Raw genomic sequence first — 15,597 nt, forward strand, 5'->3', positions numbered from 1 at the left:
GAATATTCGCAATTTAATTTAAATTCTACTTCTATTTTTCTTCTTCATCATCTACTTGGGAGCTGAGTAACATTTGAGATCCCAGGAAGGTCCCTTGCTCGTACCGCATCACAAAAATAAAATAAAAAATAAGCTTGGATTTCTGATTTGCAAAGAAGAAAGTCAAAAAACGAGTCACAATAAATTCAAGTTCAACACATTGGTTTCATGCTTTGAAACATTACTTTTTTTTTTGGAAATCAGTAACTCATACAATACAATACATACACAGTTGTTTCAAATTCATTAATTTACCTACTTCTTTATTTCTTTACCTTTGTTTCAAACTTAAAAACCAAGAAAATTATGGCTCCACCCACTGTAGAAGAACATACGACAGTACTTCGGTTTCTTATTCACAACGGCTACCGAAGCACGGCTGAAACCTTCAAGCGAGAAGCAGCTAGTTTCTTAGACTATACAAATTCTACACAACCATCGATTAACGAGGAACAGCTTACACAAGACCTTGCACGTCTAACAGTCGGAAGGTTTGTCTACAGTAGCAACAACAACAAAACAATTATATATATATATATATATATATATATTCTTTACTCAGATTATAATAACAACGCGTTTATTTCCAGAACCCCTGAACTCGAAGAAGGGGATGAAAACTACTTTAATACGCCTTGCTTCTCATTCGACTCTATTCATCATGACAACATTTTAGCCGCAATTATCGTACCTGATGATTCAGGCACTCTAATCAGTAGCTCGACCAACAAAACTGTCGTAGTATCACCAAATATATTACTCGGCAACAAAGACTTATCAATTCCTCCTCGCTCATACAAACACCATACCGCTCCAGTATTGAGCATCGACACACATCCTCTTTACCCAAATGTCATGTTAACAACATCGATGGACGGCACAATTGCATTGGTTAACACATCAGAGCCTCTGGATGTACTTGATCCCGAAAGTTCCGGTCTACTCCAGCAGTTTAAAGATCACACGAAATATGTTGTGAGAGGTATATTTTCTCCCGAGCACGGGAAGTACATCGCGACTGCTTCTTACGACAAGTATGTCTGTATCTACGACTCTGATCCGGATTCTGCTGATCAAGTCAGAATCGCAACTACCACCAATGCTTCTAATGGCTCTCTTCCAAAATACACACTTATCAAAAAATTGGGTCCATTTGTTGGCAATGTAGAAACAATTTGCTTCCTTGAGCCGGATGTACTGGTGGTAGGTGTACGTGATGACAATTACCTTCACTATATCCATCTCCCGGATTTTAGCCGTGAAAAATACAACATGAATGCAAATGGCGACAACTGGGTGTCTTTCTCACCTGCCTGGATCTCAGCATCGCCAGATCGACGCTTCTTGCTGTGCTCTACTGACCATGAAAGTGGAAGAATTATCTTGTTCGGGGCCCATCAATCAAGACAGGTACAAAACTATTATGATTCGCCATCAGACAACAAGTTTACCACCCGCCGACATGCCTGGCACTCAAGTGGAAAGTATTTCTATACTGTCGGAGGAGATGATAATAATGTCCGTGTGGTGGAAACAAAGACTGGTATTGTTGCCGAAGCCCTGAAATCTCACAAGAAGATGATCAAAAGTATCTCTGTAGTTCCTAAACAAGGTGTTGTAACAGCTGGATTTGATCATTTGGTCAACGTCTGGTCCACACCCTTACTTCACAGTGCAACCAAAGATGCTGCTCGATAAAAGTACAGTGTTATATCTTCTTGGTCTGTCTGTCTGTCTGTCTGTTTTTTGTTTGTTTGTTTGAGATGTAAATACTTGCATATATGCATGTACACAGCAAGTAGTGTTTAAGACATACACTCTGGCATGATAAAAAAACATAGTCACTTCTCCAGAAACACACCGCTCTTTTGACCACACATTATTTGCCTGTTCTTTTTACATAATATTTCCCTACAGCTAAATCACTCGTGCCACCAAATAAATAAATAAATAAATAAAGAGAACCTAAGGTCTATCTCCTAGATGAGATTTATTAGAGTTTGAGCATGGTGGTATTATTTAGTTCAAAAGACCAATGATACCTCCCTAACCTCGACTGCAAACGATATAAGCATTTATCGAACGACAATCAACACCACCATCAAGCGTTGGGAAGAAAATCGGTACCGCAAAAAAAAGCTGAAGGAACGTTTTAACCCGGTTCAGTAGTCCGTCTCTATCCCTGTTTATTAACTTGCTGTATTGCAGTCAACTTTCAATACAATAAATGTGTGGGCTTGTATCAATTTCCCATCATATTGTTACAGCTCAACGCCCTATATACTTTCAAACAGGGTCCTGCCTGTGGAATATATCGTATTAATTATAACAATGACTTACTATTACATACGTAATATATATATATATATATATGTGTGTGTGTGTGCAGTTTCCACTATGTCAAAATAAGAAACATTTTTCTGGTATCGATAGCAAATTTTTAATACATATTCCAATTCCTTGAGAACCTTTAGTCTCTTAAAAAAACAATAGCTTGATATTATTGATATTATTATTTTGGTGAGTTATAAACATACACATCTTTGTATGCTTTAATGATATGCTTTGAAACGCTTTGACAGCGCCACACGGCACATCCTTGGGTAAAATCCCTTTTCCACCGAGTTTCTGGTTCCAATCCATAGTTGTTGTCTTCAAATGTTGGTTGACTGAAGAATATTTCTTGATTTTCTTTGAATTCATCAATGTATTCTCGAATATACTTGACTTCATTTTTTCCAAGTATTCTCATCCCACCATTGGGTACAAATGGCACACTCTTTAAATAATAGTGAATCCACACCGGCTCAGCTACTGGCATGGAAAGCAAGGTATCAAAAACAGCCGACTTTTTCTCGATGTCATAAATAATAGAAAGCTCAACACGGTGCTGTTCAATGAGTATCAGATTGATTGGTTTTTCTTTGGCACTCTGTGAAAGTCTATGATTATGTTTGTACGGGGTAGGACAATAGTATTTGACAGAGTTGAATTCTAAAGTCTTGAATGATGTGTGGATCATGTCAATGTTGAGCTTTCCTGTTTCTATTGAGACAGTCCCGTGAATAGAAACATTATTGAGACGCATTGTCTCCAGTTGTTTGCAACGGAACGAAAGATATGTGAACAAGTTTGGTCTAGTACTTGTATCCCAAAGGCACATCGTCAGTAACCCATGCTCCTTTGGCACAATTGATGTTTCGGGATCAATGAAGACCCGCCTGTGACACAACTTCAGAGTTTTTAGAGCCTTGCAACAATCCAAAAGCATGTCTAGTGCGATACTGGAATCAGGCATATGTAGGTCCAAATTGACTAGTTGAGGACAGACACTAAATGTCATTGGGATGTTGAAAGCACCTAGTGACTTGTTGTTGTATTTGTTGTAGCTTTCGAAAATAAAGTTTTCTACGGTCGACGAAAAGATCTTCAAGCATTCGGTAATAAGACCCTCTGCCTTTTCTGTAGTATCGGGTTCCCAGCGTAGCTTGTAATCTATGCGCCTCGGTAGCGCACCGAATTTATTTAGTTTCTTCCAAAAGGAAGCATGATGTGATATTGACTCATGCTCATTGCTTTCTACATCTACAGTGACAAGTTTCCGGAAAGGCGACAAAGGCAGACTGAGTACGGGTGTCTTTTCATTCGGTGAATACCCGGGTCTTGTTATCTTGCTGAGCTTAATATTCCACGTAAAGGTCTTTAGGTTTTCATATTTGCTTGAAAAGTAATGTAGCCACCTTGAGCAGATATCTTTGCCAACGATAGTGACTTTTCTTATAGAGCTGGATGGTACAATGTCTCTAATGGTTTCAATGTCCTCAGAGGGTATAGGACAAAGGATAACGTCAATATATATTTCTTTCAATTGTGACAAGTGACTATGGACCATATCAATGTCTTTCCAGGAAAAACTCTTGCTTTGGCTTGAGCTGCTCTCAGTTAGACGGAATATGCCGAGACAGGGTAAGAATGCCAAAAGTCTAGAAAGCTCTTCGAGGTCGTTATGAGCCTCTGTCCATTGTAAGCTGACCTCAAGATATTCCACAGATCTCCAGGAAACTCGGCCGGGCATTATTTCTAGATTGGCTGCCCTCAAATTGATGCTGTCCACATAAAGACACCTGAGGTTCCCAAAACGTTGCTGTAAATCCCGGAGTTGTTCTTTAAGAATATAAAAGTGGCGTCCGACATGTAATTCATACACACTATGTCCAAATTTCTGAAGACAGATGCTGTTCTGAGAGGAAAAAGATGGGTCACATATCATTTTTAATGTCTTTTGATCGTTTATGTGAAATACTTTCCACAAGGACTCTTGAAATGGTACTGCCCATGATTTGCAAACTCTAGAACAGGCGCAAATATCGTCTTGAGATAGATGTCTTGCAATGATGGCAAGAATGTTGAATTGCAATTTAGATGCCATGATGATGAAGAGCAATCAGAATTTTTTATTAGACAAATCAAATAGTTATCAAAGATTTCCTTATCTCAGTAGAAGAAGAAAGAGAGACTAATGATGGGAAAAATGAAGAAGGAGAAAAGATAACTATTCCATGAGGATGTGTATATAATGCTAAAGATAAAAGGGAAGAAAAGGAAAGGAAAGAAAGAGACAATTACGTTACTACTGGTACCTGGTATTGGTTCGTATTCATTTATTTGGTCTCTTTCTATTGTCTTGATACTGCATTGTGATATATAAATGGACATTATTATTGTTATCTAGTCATATTATATAAGTGTATGTATATGTATGTGCGTTTTCTTCCTACTAAACACTATATATATAATTTGACAGGTCATGGTTTACATATTAAAAATGTAGTATTCTTTCTGAAAGTGAGGTAATTAATGACAAACTTGGTTAGGAACATAATATTCGACGACTAGCTCAAACGATTTAATTGAAAATGGAAACAAAGACCCAAGGGAGTGTATTTTAAGTGTACATAACATAAAGAGAGATATAGAAAAGAAAAGGAGACTGGTTCTACAACTTGCCGCGATCAGCACTATATTCACATATTTCTTAATTTTTTAATGGGCGAGTTTCGTCTACTAAAGAATACCTATAGTATTGGTTTGCACAGATACCATTTATGAGGAGTTTTGAGGGTACGAATAGACTATTCAACAAAGGCATCAATTCATGGTTTTATACAATATGCCACCTTTTTTTGGAGGCACATCAAAGACAAGTATATATTAGTCTCTTAAACAGGCTCCTTTCAAAGTAGTACCTTCTAGTAAGGAAAAAAAATGCATGGAAAGTAGAGGCAGTCTTTAGTGGCCGTCATAGTCGGTTTATATGCAGCCCTTTATTTTTATTTTAAGCCACACATTTTTTCTTATGATATATCATTACTTCTCTACCTAGTTAATTTCGAGAAGTCGAAAATTTAGATTTTTTTTGGGCGAGTGTTTATGGAAAGTCGTCTTTTCCAAAAAATAATAATAATAATTCAGTGACATTTATTTAAAGTGCGGCTTTTTGTGAACAGGCGACTAAAAGGGAAAATGATTGGAGAGATACCTGAGAGAATACAAATTCATTCCTAAAAAAAATGTGATCAATATAAATACCAGGTGGGTGTTTCTAGGTAGTTGAATGGGTTAGATCTCGCTGTTTCTAGTAAGCCCTTCTACTTATGTCTCCAACCAGTTATACAATTATGGGCAATTGGTAAAATTCGGCAAGAACAGATGTGATATAGCATTACAGAATTATCGTATTTTCCAAAGTTTCTTCGTACCATACCTAATATATTTACTCAGGAGATTTCCTTGTGTAATGCGAGAACAAAGAACTTGTTATTATTATCTTTTACGTTTTATATATATACTATGGTTCATTCCAAAGTAAAGTTCCTACTTACACCTGTTAAGCTTAACTGTAATGTTTGTACAGACATGTATATCATAAATATGGCAAACCATTACAAGGATTTAAAATACATGCAAGGACATTAATGTGCGCGGGTGTCTTTTATTGCTATTTTTTTTTGCCACACCGTGTCAGTATATAGGTTGAGGAGTAAAGGTCTTAAGCCTAACATTTACTATAATAAACCTTTACTCGAGAAACAAGGTCTTTATTATTATTCAAAAATATATAATTCTGCTGAATGACATTTTAAAGGCGTCTCTACTTATATAATATGAGTCTAGTAGACGCTTGCTCATTTACAAGTATACTATCTGTTTAATTCTCTCATCACAAAAGGAAAAGTAAATACATACATAAAATGTTGTTTTATCAAGCCTGTTATTCAGCTTGTTGCTGTTATGTAATCACCTTTTTCTTTCTTTGTGAATTAGCGACAATAATTAATACACATAAATTCCTTCCTAAATTTTTCCAATTATGCTAACCGTTTTTTTTTTCGAGTTTAATACTTCACTAAAATATTACCTAAGTAGCATCTTGCTCAAATACACATTTTTTACGGTTCAACTGCACAAGCTACAAGTAATGTGTTAACAGTATATATACCAGATCACCTGTTTTATTTGTACTCGTCAAACAAAGCAGTTTTCAGCCTCGTTTTATAAGACAAATTCATATCTCATGGCGTGAAACCCATGCAAAAAAATGTTACCAAAAACAATTGCATAACATTGTGCTAAATCCAATGTTCTGAATTAATAGCTTATATATTGGACATAAATAGTATACACAGCATACTATAAACTTATATAATGGTAAATACTAACATAATTATTGAGCTGGTACAGATTTTGATGGCCTGAATTTATTATAACAATTATTTGGCCTGTAACGCTAAGCTGAATTCAAATATGCATAAAGTTAAAATGAGCCTCATTAGTTGGTCACAGAAGTTTGTTCGTTTCATTAAACTTGTACAATACAACATAACTTTTGCACAGTAGAAATAATGTGGAACAATTTTACGTGGTATAATATCAGTACTTTAAGAAAATAATAATATTAATAGTAATAAAGATAATAATATACATTTATTTTAGCCTTACTAATATTACAACGTCTATCCAAGTATATACAGGCATAGTTGATATACATAAATACACCTGTATATGCATTTAATATCTATAAACTAATCTTTATTTACAATTCAGAGCTGGGTAGCTTTCATAAACGCTTTATATATATATATATTGATATTATAAGTATTTGGTTATGTAAGTTCCAAAAAATATAATAAAACCTTGTTTCTGGCAGAAATATTGCTTTTCCACTAAATGCTCATATAAAGTAATTATCTAAGAAGGTTAAGAAAGAGATTGGATAGTTTTACCAGGTGTTCTGTAATAGCTCAAAGCTTTAAAGAGTCAATTCGAACTGTAGCCAAATCCCGGGATCGTAAAATTAATGTTTAATACATAATATATACTGTAACTCCAGAGGTTTTAATATGGACGATCATAGCCTCATTCAGGGTCAGCATAATGCACATTAATGCGTATTTCCGTAAATATATTACAGATCCCGGTTATAGGCAGAGTATTGCGTAGGCTTTATTCAACTTTAGTAAAATAGAAAACACCAGCAGCTATTGTTCTACATACCGCGAAAATCCGTCTTTCTTTTTTTGACCCTGTTGACTGACCCATACAACCATAAATTTTTATGTATACGAGTAGTTATACTCTTTAGGTGTACAACTATAATGATGCCAAATTTATTCAGTTATCCAAAAAAAAAACTATATAAATCGATGATTCCTTTACATTTTATTTTTATTTTTAGGAAAATTTTAATATCTCACAAGGATCTAAATATCATAAACAAGCTTCATGATCCAGTTAAGAGAAATAGGAAAAACTGATGTACTGGTGTCTTCTATTGGACTTGGGTGTATGGGGTAAATTAAAATCATTAGAGTGCTATTTAATTTAGATGTAAAGTAAAGCTTCTAACATATAAATTTTAGTATGAGCGAGTTTTATGGCCCTACAAACGATGAACAGAGTGCCAAGACGCTTGAACGAGCAGCTGAACTAGGGTAAATACATAAATATATGGAAAGTTATTATAAGTTATTCACACAGCGGTATAGCTCAACACTTTGGGATACTTCTGATGCATATGGAATTAACTCACATAATGAACGACTTTTGGCTGGGATATTAAAAACACAGAGAGACAAGATATTTGTGGCCACAAAGTTTGGCTTCGTTCGAAACAAAGACAACGAGTTTACTGGCGTTAGTGGTTCACCGGAATACGTCCGTGAAGCATTTGCCAAAAGTCAAAAGAGACTTGGCGTTGATTTAGTTGATCTGTACTACCAACATCGTGTCAATGCTAACGTGTGAGTCTATATCTTATTCTATATCTTACTTTTTCATCGTTTATCAATATACATGTTCATTTTTGCTATTTTTCTTTAAAGTCCCATCGAGGAAACCGTAAAGGCAATGGCCGAACTTGTAAACGAAGGGCGTGTTCGTTTCCTTGGTAAATTTACTCTCTTTACAACACTAAAAAATATTTAAATATTTAAATTCTCTTATAATTATTTGTGTGATTACTAGGCTTATCCGAATGTTCCGCAGAAACCCTTAAGCGAGCACATAAAGTGCACCCTATCGCTGCTGTTCAGATCGAATATTCCCCTTGGTCCCTGGATATCGAGACAAATGGGTTGCTAGATACTGCTCGTGAATTAGGTGTTTCGATTATCGCATAGTAAGTCCCTAAAACAGAAACATTTTTATGTTTCGAGGTTACGAAAAGAGAAGAAAGCATTATTTAACCAATGATGTGACTATAGTTCGCCTTTGGGTCGTGGGTTTTTGACTGGTGCCATTAAAAGTCTCGATGATCTTGCTGAAGATGATTTCAGACGTTCTCTTCCTCGCTTTTTTTCCTGAGAATTTTGATAAAAACATTAAGCTTGTCGATGGAATTACTGCCCTTGCTACCAAGAAAGGTGTTACCCCTAGCCAATATGTACTGGCGTGGATCCTTGCTCAAGGACCTGAGTTTATTGTAATTCCTGGTACCAGAAGAGTAAAATATCTCGAAGAAAATGCCAAGGCTGGGGAGATTGTATTGTCAAAAGAAGAGGTGGCCGAGATGAGAGATTTAATTAATAATGCCGATACTATTGGAAATCGCTATTTTCCTGCTTTCCTTTCACTTGTAAATATCTAAAATAAATAAAATCTCGCAAAACATACCAGTTTATTAGTAAATAATGATCTCAGTCCATCTTACATACAATTTTGTACATATGTAAGAAAGAAAAGGTACGTCATTGTTGACTTCCTATGATTTGTCAGGTAATATTCTATGATAGAAAACACTGCAAGTCATTTGAAATGTTAAAAGTAAAATGAAATGAATCCAAAAGGAGAAAAGGTTGATCTTAATTTGATATAGTTGAGAACACTGAATATTAGACTAATGTTAATAATTGATAATATTTGTATGTGTGTGTGTATAGTATGCATAGGAGTAAAGAGGTATGTTTCAAATAGATAAATGAAATGTATAGGTTGCATAATATTATATTCCATTATTTCTTTATCTCTTTAATCTGGGTTTGTTATCTATAAGCCGAGTAACACAACCTAAAGACCACCAACATTATTAAGATAGATAAAAACACGCTTGTTGATAGGCTTACACACACACATATATATATGATCTGTTCAATGTCATATGTAGCCAGATAGACACGTACAACACGCCAAATTTTAGGGAGAAAAGAATGAAAGGCAACCGAGTTTTTTGCACTAAGAATGATAGAAATTATGACCAGTAACTTGAGTTGTGAAATACTCTGTCAAGCAGCACAATTACAAGATACTACTCTAACAAGGTAAAATGTTGTAGCTATAAAATTACACTTAAAGAAGGAAAAGGGTAAAGAGAAGAAGAAAGTGTTTATTTTGGCTTTCTATCTATAACTTTCACGATGATAATCATCAACATATTTCCTAATGAAGAACGTCTTGTATTCCTTTTAGTTTCGTTCTTGCCCGCTCATTTGTCCTATCGATTGATACTCCCGCAAGGTCATTTGATGTTCATAAACGTGTGTAAGTGTGTAAGCGCTAGACAAAATAGCCTATAACGTGCGGCTATGCATGACTTGGTTCCATAACCCTTACACGCCAAATACCCCCAATAACGGACGATTCCTATTCCGCCCATTTCTTTCTCTTAAACATCTCTTTAACTACAAACATTTTTCACTTATTTTCATGGACTCTTATTGCATTCCCACAATAGAAGGAGAGCCTTTTATACCATGGATATATGTAAGAAAATTTAACATATTTAATAAGAGATCAAACCTTTAAACACTCACGAAAACACATCTTAGACAATATTCGGAGACTGTGTCTATGGATGGCAAGAGGCAACTAGTATATTACTAGGTTATTTATCAATATTTTGCTGGTTAAATGCCCAAATGCCCCAAGTTATCAAAAACTACCGCCTTGGAAACGCAGATTCACTTAGTTTTCTGTTCCTGACAGTTTGGCTTACAGGTTGAATATAGTACCACACAATCCAAGTTTGTGCACTGACTAATATGACGCCAATCTGGGGGTTTTACTTTTCTAGGCGATGTCGCGAATTACATAGGGTGCGTCATCACAAACCAATTACCATTTCAACGGTACCTGGCTATCTACTTCACAGCCGTAGATGGACTTTTGTGTGCCCAATGGCTCTATTATGTTTGTTATCTTGGACGCCTTAGTCTAGTTACATCAGACAGTAACGAAGAAGATGACGGGCTGGAGCGGATTTCTACCGAGACAGCCATCAAACCCGGTTATGCCGAGCGTGAACCACTCCTCATAGCAGCCCCTTCGAAGCAAAACTACACCAAAACCGCTAATAGTGCAACTACCGCCTTATTGATGATCGCATTTGTTTCATTTTCCAACCCCACTTCGGTCTTGGTCAGTTCAGATATCATATACAGCCGTGTGGGCGACGATACTACCATCTGGATAGGCCGGGTATTTGCTTGGATATGCGCATTTCTCTATCTGTCATCGCGGGTACCACAGATTGTTCGCAACTACCATCGTAGATCAGTAGAAGGACTATCAATGGCCTTATTTTTCTTTGCGGCCATGGGTAATCTGACCTATTGTCTTTCAATTTTTGCCAACCCCCATGCTACCCGCCACACAATGCTTGAAGCCGTGCCTTATCTTCTCGGGAGTGCAGGCACACTCGTGTTTGATGGCACCATCTTCCTTCAATACATGCTTTACACACCTATAGATTAAACATAATCTATAGATCATCTAGATTCTAAATTATCATTAACTTGAGGTTTATTAGAAATAAAGAGATACGGAATGATTAAACTACAGTGTCCTGGACAGTGAATTCTGGTTCCAATAAGAGGAAAGAGAACATAAAAAAATAGAGGGATAGGGGTACGAATAAAAAAAGGGGGATGGTAATTTTTGTTTTGTTTTCTTTTTGATCTCTTATCACGCAAGGTCACGGCGATAAAGGGCAAGGGCAAGGGCTTGAGATAAACGAGGGGTCTATAAATTAATGATTACCTCCTGATAGTATTTCCTCTGCTACTCTGGTGATGATACACCTGCTCAAGTTCTGCCTCAAGTGCCTTGATTTGAGCATGTTGTGTCTCCAAATCCTTGTTAAGGCGATCACGTTCGGTGATAAGCTAATCGGTGGATTCAAATAAGTTTAAATATCCAGTGCTTTTCTTCAATTCAAGCTTTTATACACATTTTTTTTACCTGTTGTTCCCATTGGCGGAAGCGTGTTTCTTCATCTCGGACCTGCTCAGTAAACACCTTGCGCAATTCATCTTCTTTCTCGCGATGCTTTGGGTTCTCATATTTCTTGACCCTAGATTGCCACAAACCGTCGGTGAGTTCAAATGTTTTGAAACGAGAAAAATATATTCAATGAAAGCTTACTTTGGTTCACCAAATTTACGGGTAGCCATTTGTTGTTGTCGGTAGTTTTCATAATGGTTTTCTTCTGTTGTCGAAATAAGATCCAGCATATGCGATCTAATCAACAAGTTTCGCAACTTTTTGAAATCACAATGAACGTCGTTCTCTACTTCGGCAATACCCCAGGTGTAAGCACGTCCACGGACAAGACGACCATCGGGTGTTTTTACGAATTCAGTTGCTCCGATAACAGAGAAAGGCATAGCCGAAAGAATTGTTTGGTTTCTTGTAGTGGCATCTTCATCCTCGCTTTCTTCAGGGCACTTGTAGATCTGAATGTTTTGTGCTTCGATGACATCCATAATCTACCATTCTGACTGTTAGACCTAATTTTCCTATTAAGAGCGTCTAGATAACTCACGTTTTTCTTGAACTTGGCAAGATTTTCTGGAGCCAGGGTATCTGCCTTGGCAATGACAGGAATCAAATTAACACGAGAGCCAAGACGTTTCATTGTCTCAATTTCAAGAGGTTTGAGACTATGTCCTGTAGGTCGAATAAAGTACAAACACGCATGGACGCGCATATCAGTGGCTCCACTTCGCGTAGGTTGCTGTTCCTGACGCATATAGCACTCGTGTTGCTCATCGATGAAATCTACTACGGGAAGCCAGCTATCATAGTTGTTGACATAATCACCGAACCCAGGTGTATCAATCACACTAAGATTGACCTTGAACATCTTTTCTTCCAACTCTATTTTGTTTACAACAGTCAATTAAATCAATTCTTCAATATAAAGTAAAGGTAATTAATTCTGTAAGTATTCATACCAGCCTTGGTAATCTCAATTTCAACAGTGCGGTCCAATTGCTTCTCATGTCTCTTCTTTGGGTTTTTGTAGTCTTTGATCGAGGTGGTAAAAAGTGTGTTGATAAACGTAGTCTTTCCAAGTCCAGATTCACCTAAAAAACTCGGCTGACGAGTTAGTTTATCGGGAAATAAGAAAATTCGTAACATTGGTACATTTCGAGATTTTGTTGTGTGCTTACCACAAACCATGATGGTGAAATGAGCTCCTCGCTTGGTGAATATCTTGTGCTTCTGGTTTGGAAGATGGGCAATTCCAACTCCAGGGGTTGAGACAATGGGAGATTCCATGGTAGAATTACAAAGAGAAATAAAGATTACGACAAGATGATAAAGTGAAAAAGAAAGAGAAAAAGTGTGCGATGTCTCTTTCGAGGGTATTCTCCTTCACAATGTGTGTATGGTTGTCTTGGTGTACAGGAAAAATCAACGGACTGCTGGATTTGGTATGTACAAGGGCGAGTTTGTGCCGCCAAAAGAAAAAGGTGTACCCGATGATTTATGAACTTATTTTATGCGGCGTCTAATATTGGTATATGATCATCTTATTTTTCCCTATATATAGAAATTTAAAGTAAATATCATTATTCTATTGGATATTAAATTTAATCTGGGATGTAATATATAAAAAGCCAGATTGTGGTGTACAAAATGGTTAGAAAGATACCAAAAAAAAGGATTGACCATGTTTTCCTAGTCTCTTCATTTAATTTCAAATGTTACAAAAAAAATTGAAATGAGGTGAGCAAAGGTAGAAAGTTAAGAAATAGATAGTTTGGGTAAAATCCATTAGAGAAATGCTATTCTGCCCTTTCAATTACCGTTCATCATAACATGATAAACCTTACTCTTTTGAAATCATTGGTAACAATAGACACCTCATTCAAATTCATACCAATGGCCCGATCAATTTTGGTCTAATTCTTGTTGAATTCAAGAATTATGTTAGAAATGACTACAGTATTTTTAGTCTGGCATTTACAATTTCATAAAAATACACAATACTATTAAAGCAAACTTCCATTTTTCTAGTATAGCCAATAATATCATATTATATTCTGACCCCAGGCTTTTATTACCTAATAGTTTAGTATATCTTTTCAACCAAATAAGCAAAAAAAAAAAAAACATCCGATTGACCACAATCCAATATAGCATTATCTCTCAGGGTGGCATTCTTATTATTTTTTTTTTTTGGGGGGGGGGGGGGGGGGGGTTAAAGATATAATAGTAAAGTAGGTCTCAGAATATTCATATACTCTATAGCTACTACAATATGAGGACTTAAGTAATCGGCAAAAAATGTATAATTCTTTCTTTTTCTTCAACTATTATTCTCCAACTAACCTATTAAATTACTCCATAGCCCAAAAACTCTTCTTTGCTATTAAACCTTTGATACACAGGCAGATATTATCTAATTACGAGAGGTCTATACCATACTAGAGCAACAAATATTAAATGCATTTTTTTTTGATAGATGTGTCGTAATAAGCTGCTTTATAGAAAGGTAGTTCTAATTGATTAAAATATAAATATTATTGTCATAACCATTAATTTTTTATACTATTACTTTTATGTAGATTTAAGTTAGAAGTATAAGAAAACCACTACCAGGCAGGCAAAATCTTGTAGCATTGGATTTTGTAATAAAAATGAAGGTTTACTAAAGATTTAAAGCTTGGTTTACATGGCTGTATCTCATTCTCTTTAATGTTGGAAATCTTTGTTTCACAATTTTACTATTTGGACATCTTTCTATTTAATTCCCCTCTTTTGGAATTTATTTTTTAACATAAGCATGTGCTCTTCATATAAGCCGTTTAACACAAGGCTAACTTCTCGTTTCTTTTTCTTTTAAGAGAAAAATTAAGAATTTTCTCTGAGAGTATTTTATAAAAAGCTTTCTAAACAGCAATTACTAAAGACTACATAGAATCATGATTAGTATATGACTAGTTAAAGGCTTTAACGCCAGTATACGAGAGGCATTTTATTTGTGCGGAGTATTATGCACTTACTTGAAACAGCGAAAATGTCTTTCAGGTCGAGTAAAAGTTCAACTGACGCAAATGACAAAAAAACAATGCTCCATATTGACTTTACCAAAACAAAATGAACATTGCTAGATAATTTGAAGAGCTGTTATGCTTATTTCTAGATTTTTGGTAGAAATTCTAGCTTATATACCCCAGAAATTGAAGCTGCATGTGTTTGTGGTATCTAATTATCTTTATGTTACATATAATTTACATTAGCATAAAAATAGATTTTGCGAAATAAAAGAGTGATATTGTGTTAAGCAAGTGATCAAAAAACGCAGTTTAATAAATGAAGCTCACTCAATAAAAATAATAAAAGTTTGAGGTAATAGAAAAATACTAAACGATCTTAAAACAAAGTATCAAGATCAATTGAATGCATATTTAGAGAAATCACATTATGGTAAAAGAAAGGCGATTCTAATAGGAAGTTCTTGCAAGATTTCCCGAGATTTGAGGGTGGTTTTAAGGTTGAATTTTGATTATGCACTATTTTCCCCCCTCTATATACATATATAAATATGTTTCAATTTCAATTTCAATTTCAATTTCTCTTTATTATCAATGTTAATAGATTTTAATGGTTAATTACTAGTAAAACTTCACTTTGAATTGAAATTAGGCTCCCATCCTCTACTATTAAAGGTATGAATATCCAAAATAAGAGTATCAAATACAAAGGTTTGTATTATTTCATGTTCATCCAATATCTAAGGTATGTCATTTAAAGTGAATTCTTTAAAGTCACAGA

General features: G+C 35.5%; 5 protein-coding genes across 5 annotated transcripts; 3 read left to right on the forward strand and 2 right to left on the reverse strand.

Moving 5' to 3' along the window:
- Nucleotides 1-302: 302 nt before the first annotated feature.
- Nucleotides 303-2,019, forward strand: PHYBLDRAFT_158823 (hypothetical protein). Its single transcript, XM_018433863.1, has 2 exons — nt 303-530; nt 630-2,019. Exons 1-2 carry the CDS (start codon nt 346-348, stop codon nt 1,735-1,737), a joined length of 1,293 nt encoding a protein of 430 aa, XP_018291918.1. The 5' UTR covers nt 303-345; the 3' UTR covers nt 1,738-2,019.
- A 532-nt stretch (nt 2,020-2,551) lies between these two features.
- Nucleotides 2,552-4,468, reverse strand: PHYBLDRAFT_145348 (hypothetical protein; the record flags this gene model as incomplete). The annotated part of the gene is made up of 1 exon (XM_018431421.1): nt 2,552-4,468. The coding sequence occupies one exon, from the start codon at nt 4,466-4,468 to the stop codon at nt 2,552-2,554; it is 1,917 nt and encodes a 638-aa protein (XP_018291919.1).
- Nucleotides 4,469-7,821: 3,353 nt separating this feature from the next.
- PHYBLDRAFT_168305 (hypothetical protein) lies at nt 7,822-9,184 on the forward strand (the record flags this gene model as incomplete). The annotated part of the gene is made up of 7 exons (XM_018435835.1): nt 7,822-7,889; nt 7,959-8,030; nt 8,085-8,339; nt 8,421-8,485; nt 8,563-8,716; nt 8,802-8,830; nt 8,874-9,184. 7 exons carry the CDS (start codon nt 7,822-7,824, stop codon nt 9,182-9,184), a joined length of 954 nt encoding a protein of 317 aa, XP_018291920.1.
- Nucleotides 9,185-10,367: 1,183 nt separating this feature from the next.
- On the forward strand, nt 10,368-11,286 carry PHYBLDRAFT_112469 (hypothetical protein; the record flags this gene model as incomplete). Its single annotated transcript, XM_018428289.1, has 3 exons — nt 10,368-10,530; nt 10,607-10,749; nt 10,831-11,286. Coding segments are annotated over 3 exons (762 nt in total), but the record flags the coding sequence as incomplete, so codon positions are not given.
- A 32-nt stretch (nt 11,287-11,318) lies between these two features.
- Nucleotides 11,319-13,142, reverse strand: PHYBLDRAFT_186967 (hypothetical protein). Its single transcript, XM_018439306.1, has 6 exons — nt 12,987-13,142; nt 12,768-12,899; nt 12,356-12,690; nt 11,956-12,299; nt 11,773-11,884; nt 11,319-11,696 (listed from the first exon to the last, which is right to left on the reverse strand). The coding sequence occupies exons 1-6, from the start codon at nt 13,093-13,095 to the stop codon at nt 11,568-11,570; spliced, it is 1,161 nt and encodes a 386-aa protein (XP_018291922.1). The 5' UTR covers nt 13,096-13,142; the 3' UTR covers nt 11,319-11,567.
- Nucleotides 13,143-15,597: the final 2,455 nt, after the last annotated feature.

Source organism: Phycomyces blakesleeanus (assembly GCF_001638985.1).
Source record: "Phycomyces blakesleeanus NRRL 1555(-) unplaced genomic scaffold PHYBLscaffold_10, whole genome shotgun sequence".
NCBI lineage: Eukaryota > Fungi > Mucoromycota > Mucoromycetes > Mucorales > Phycomycetaceae > Phycomyces > Phycomyces blakesleeanus.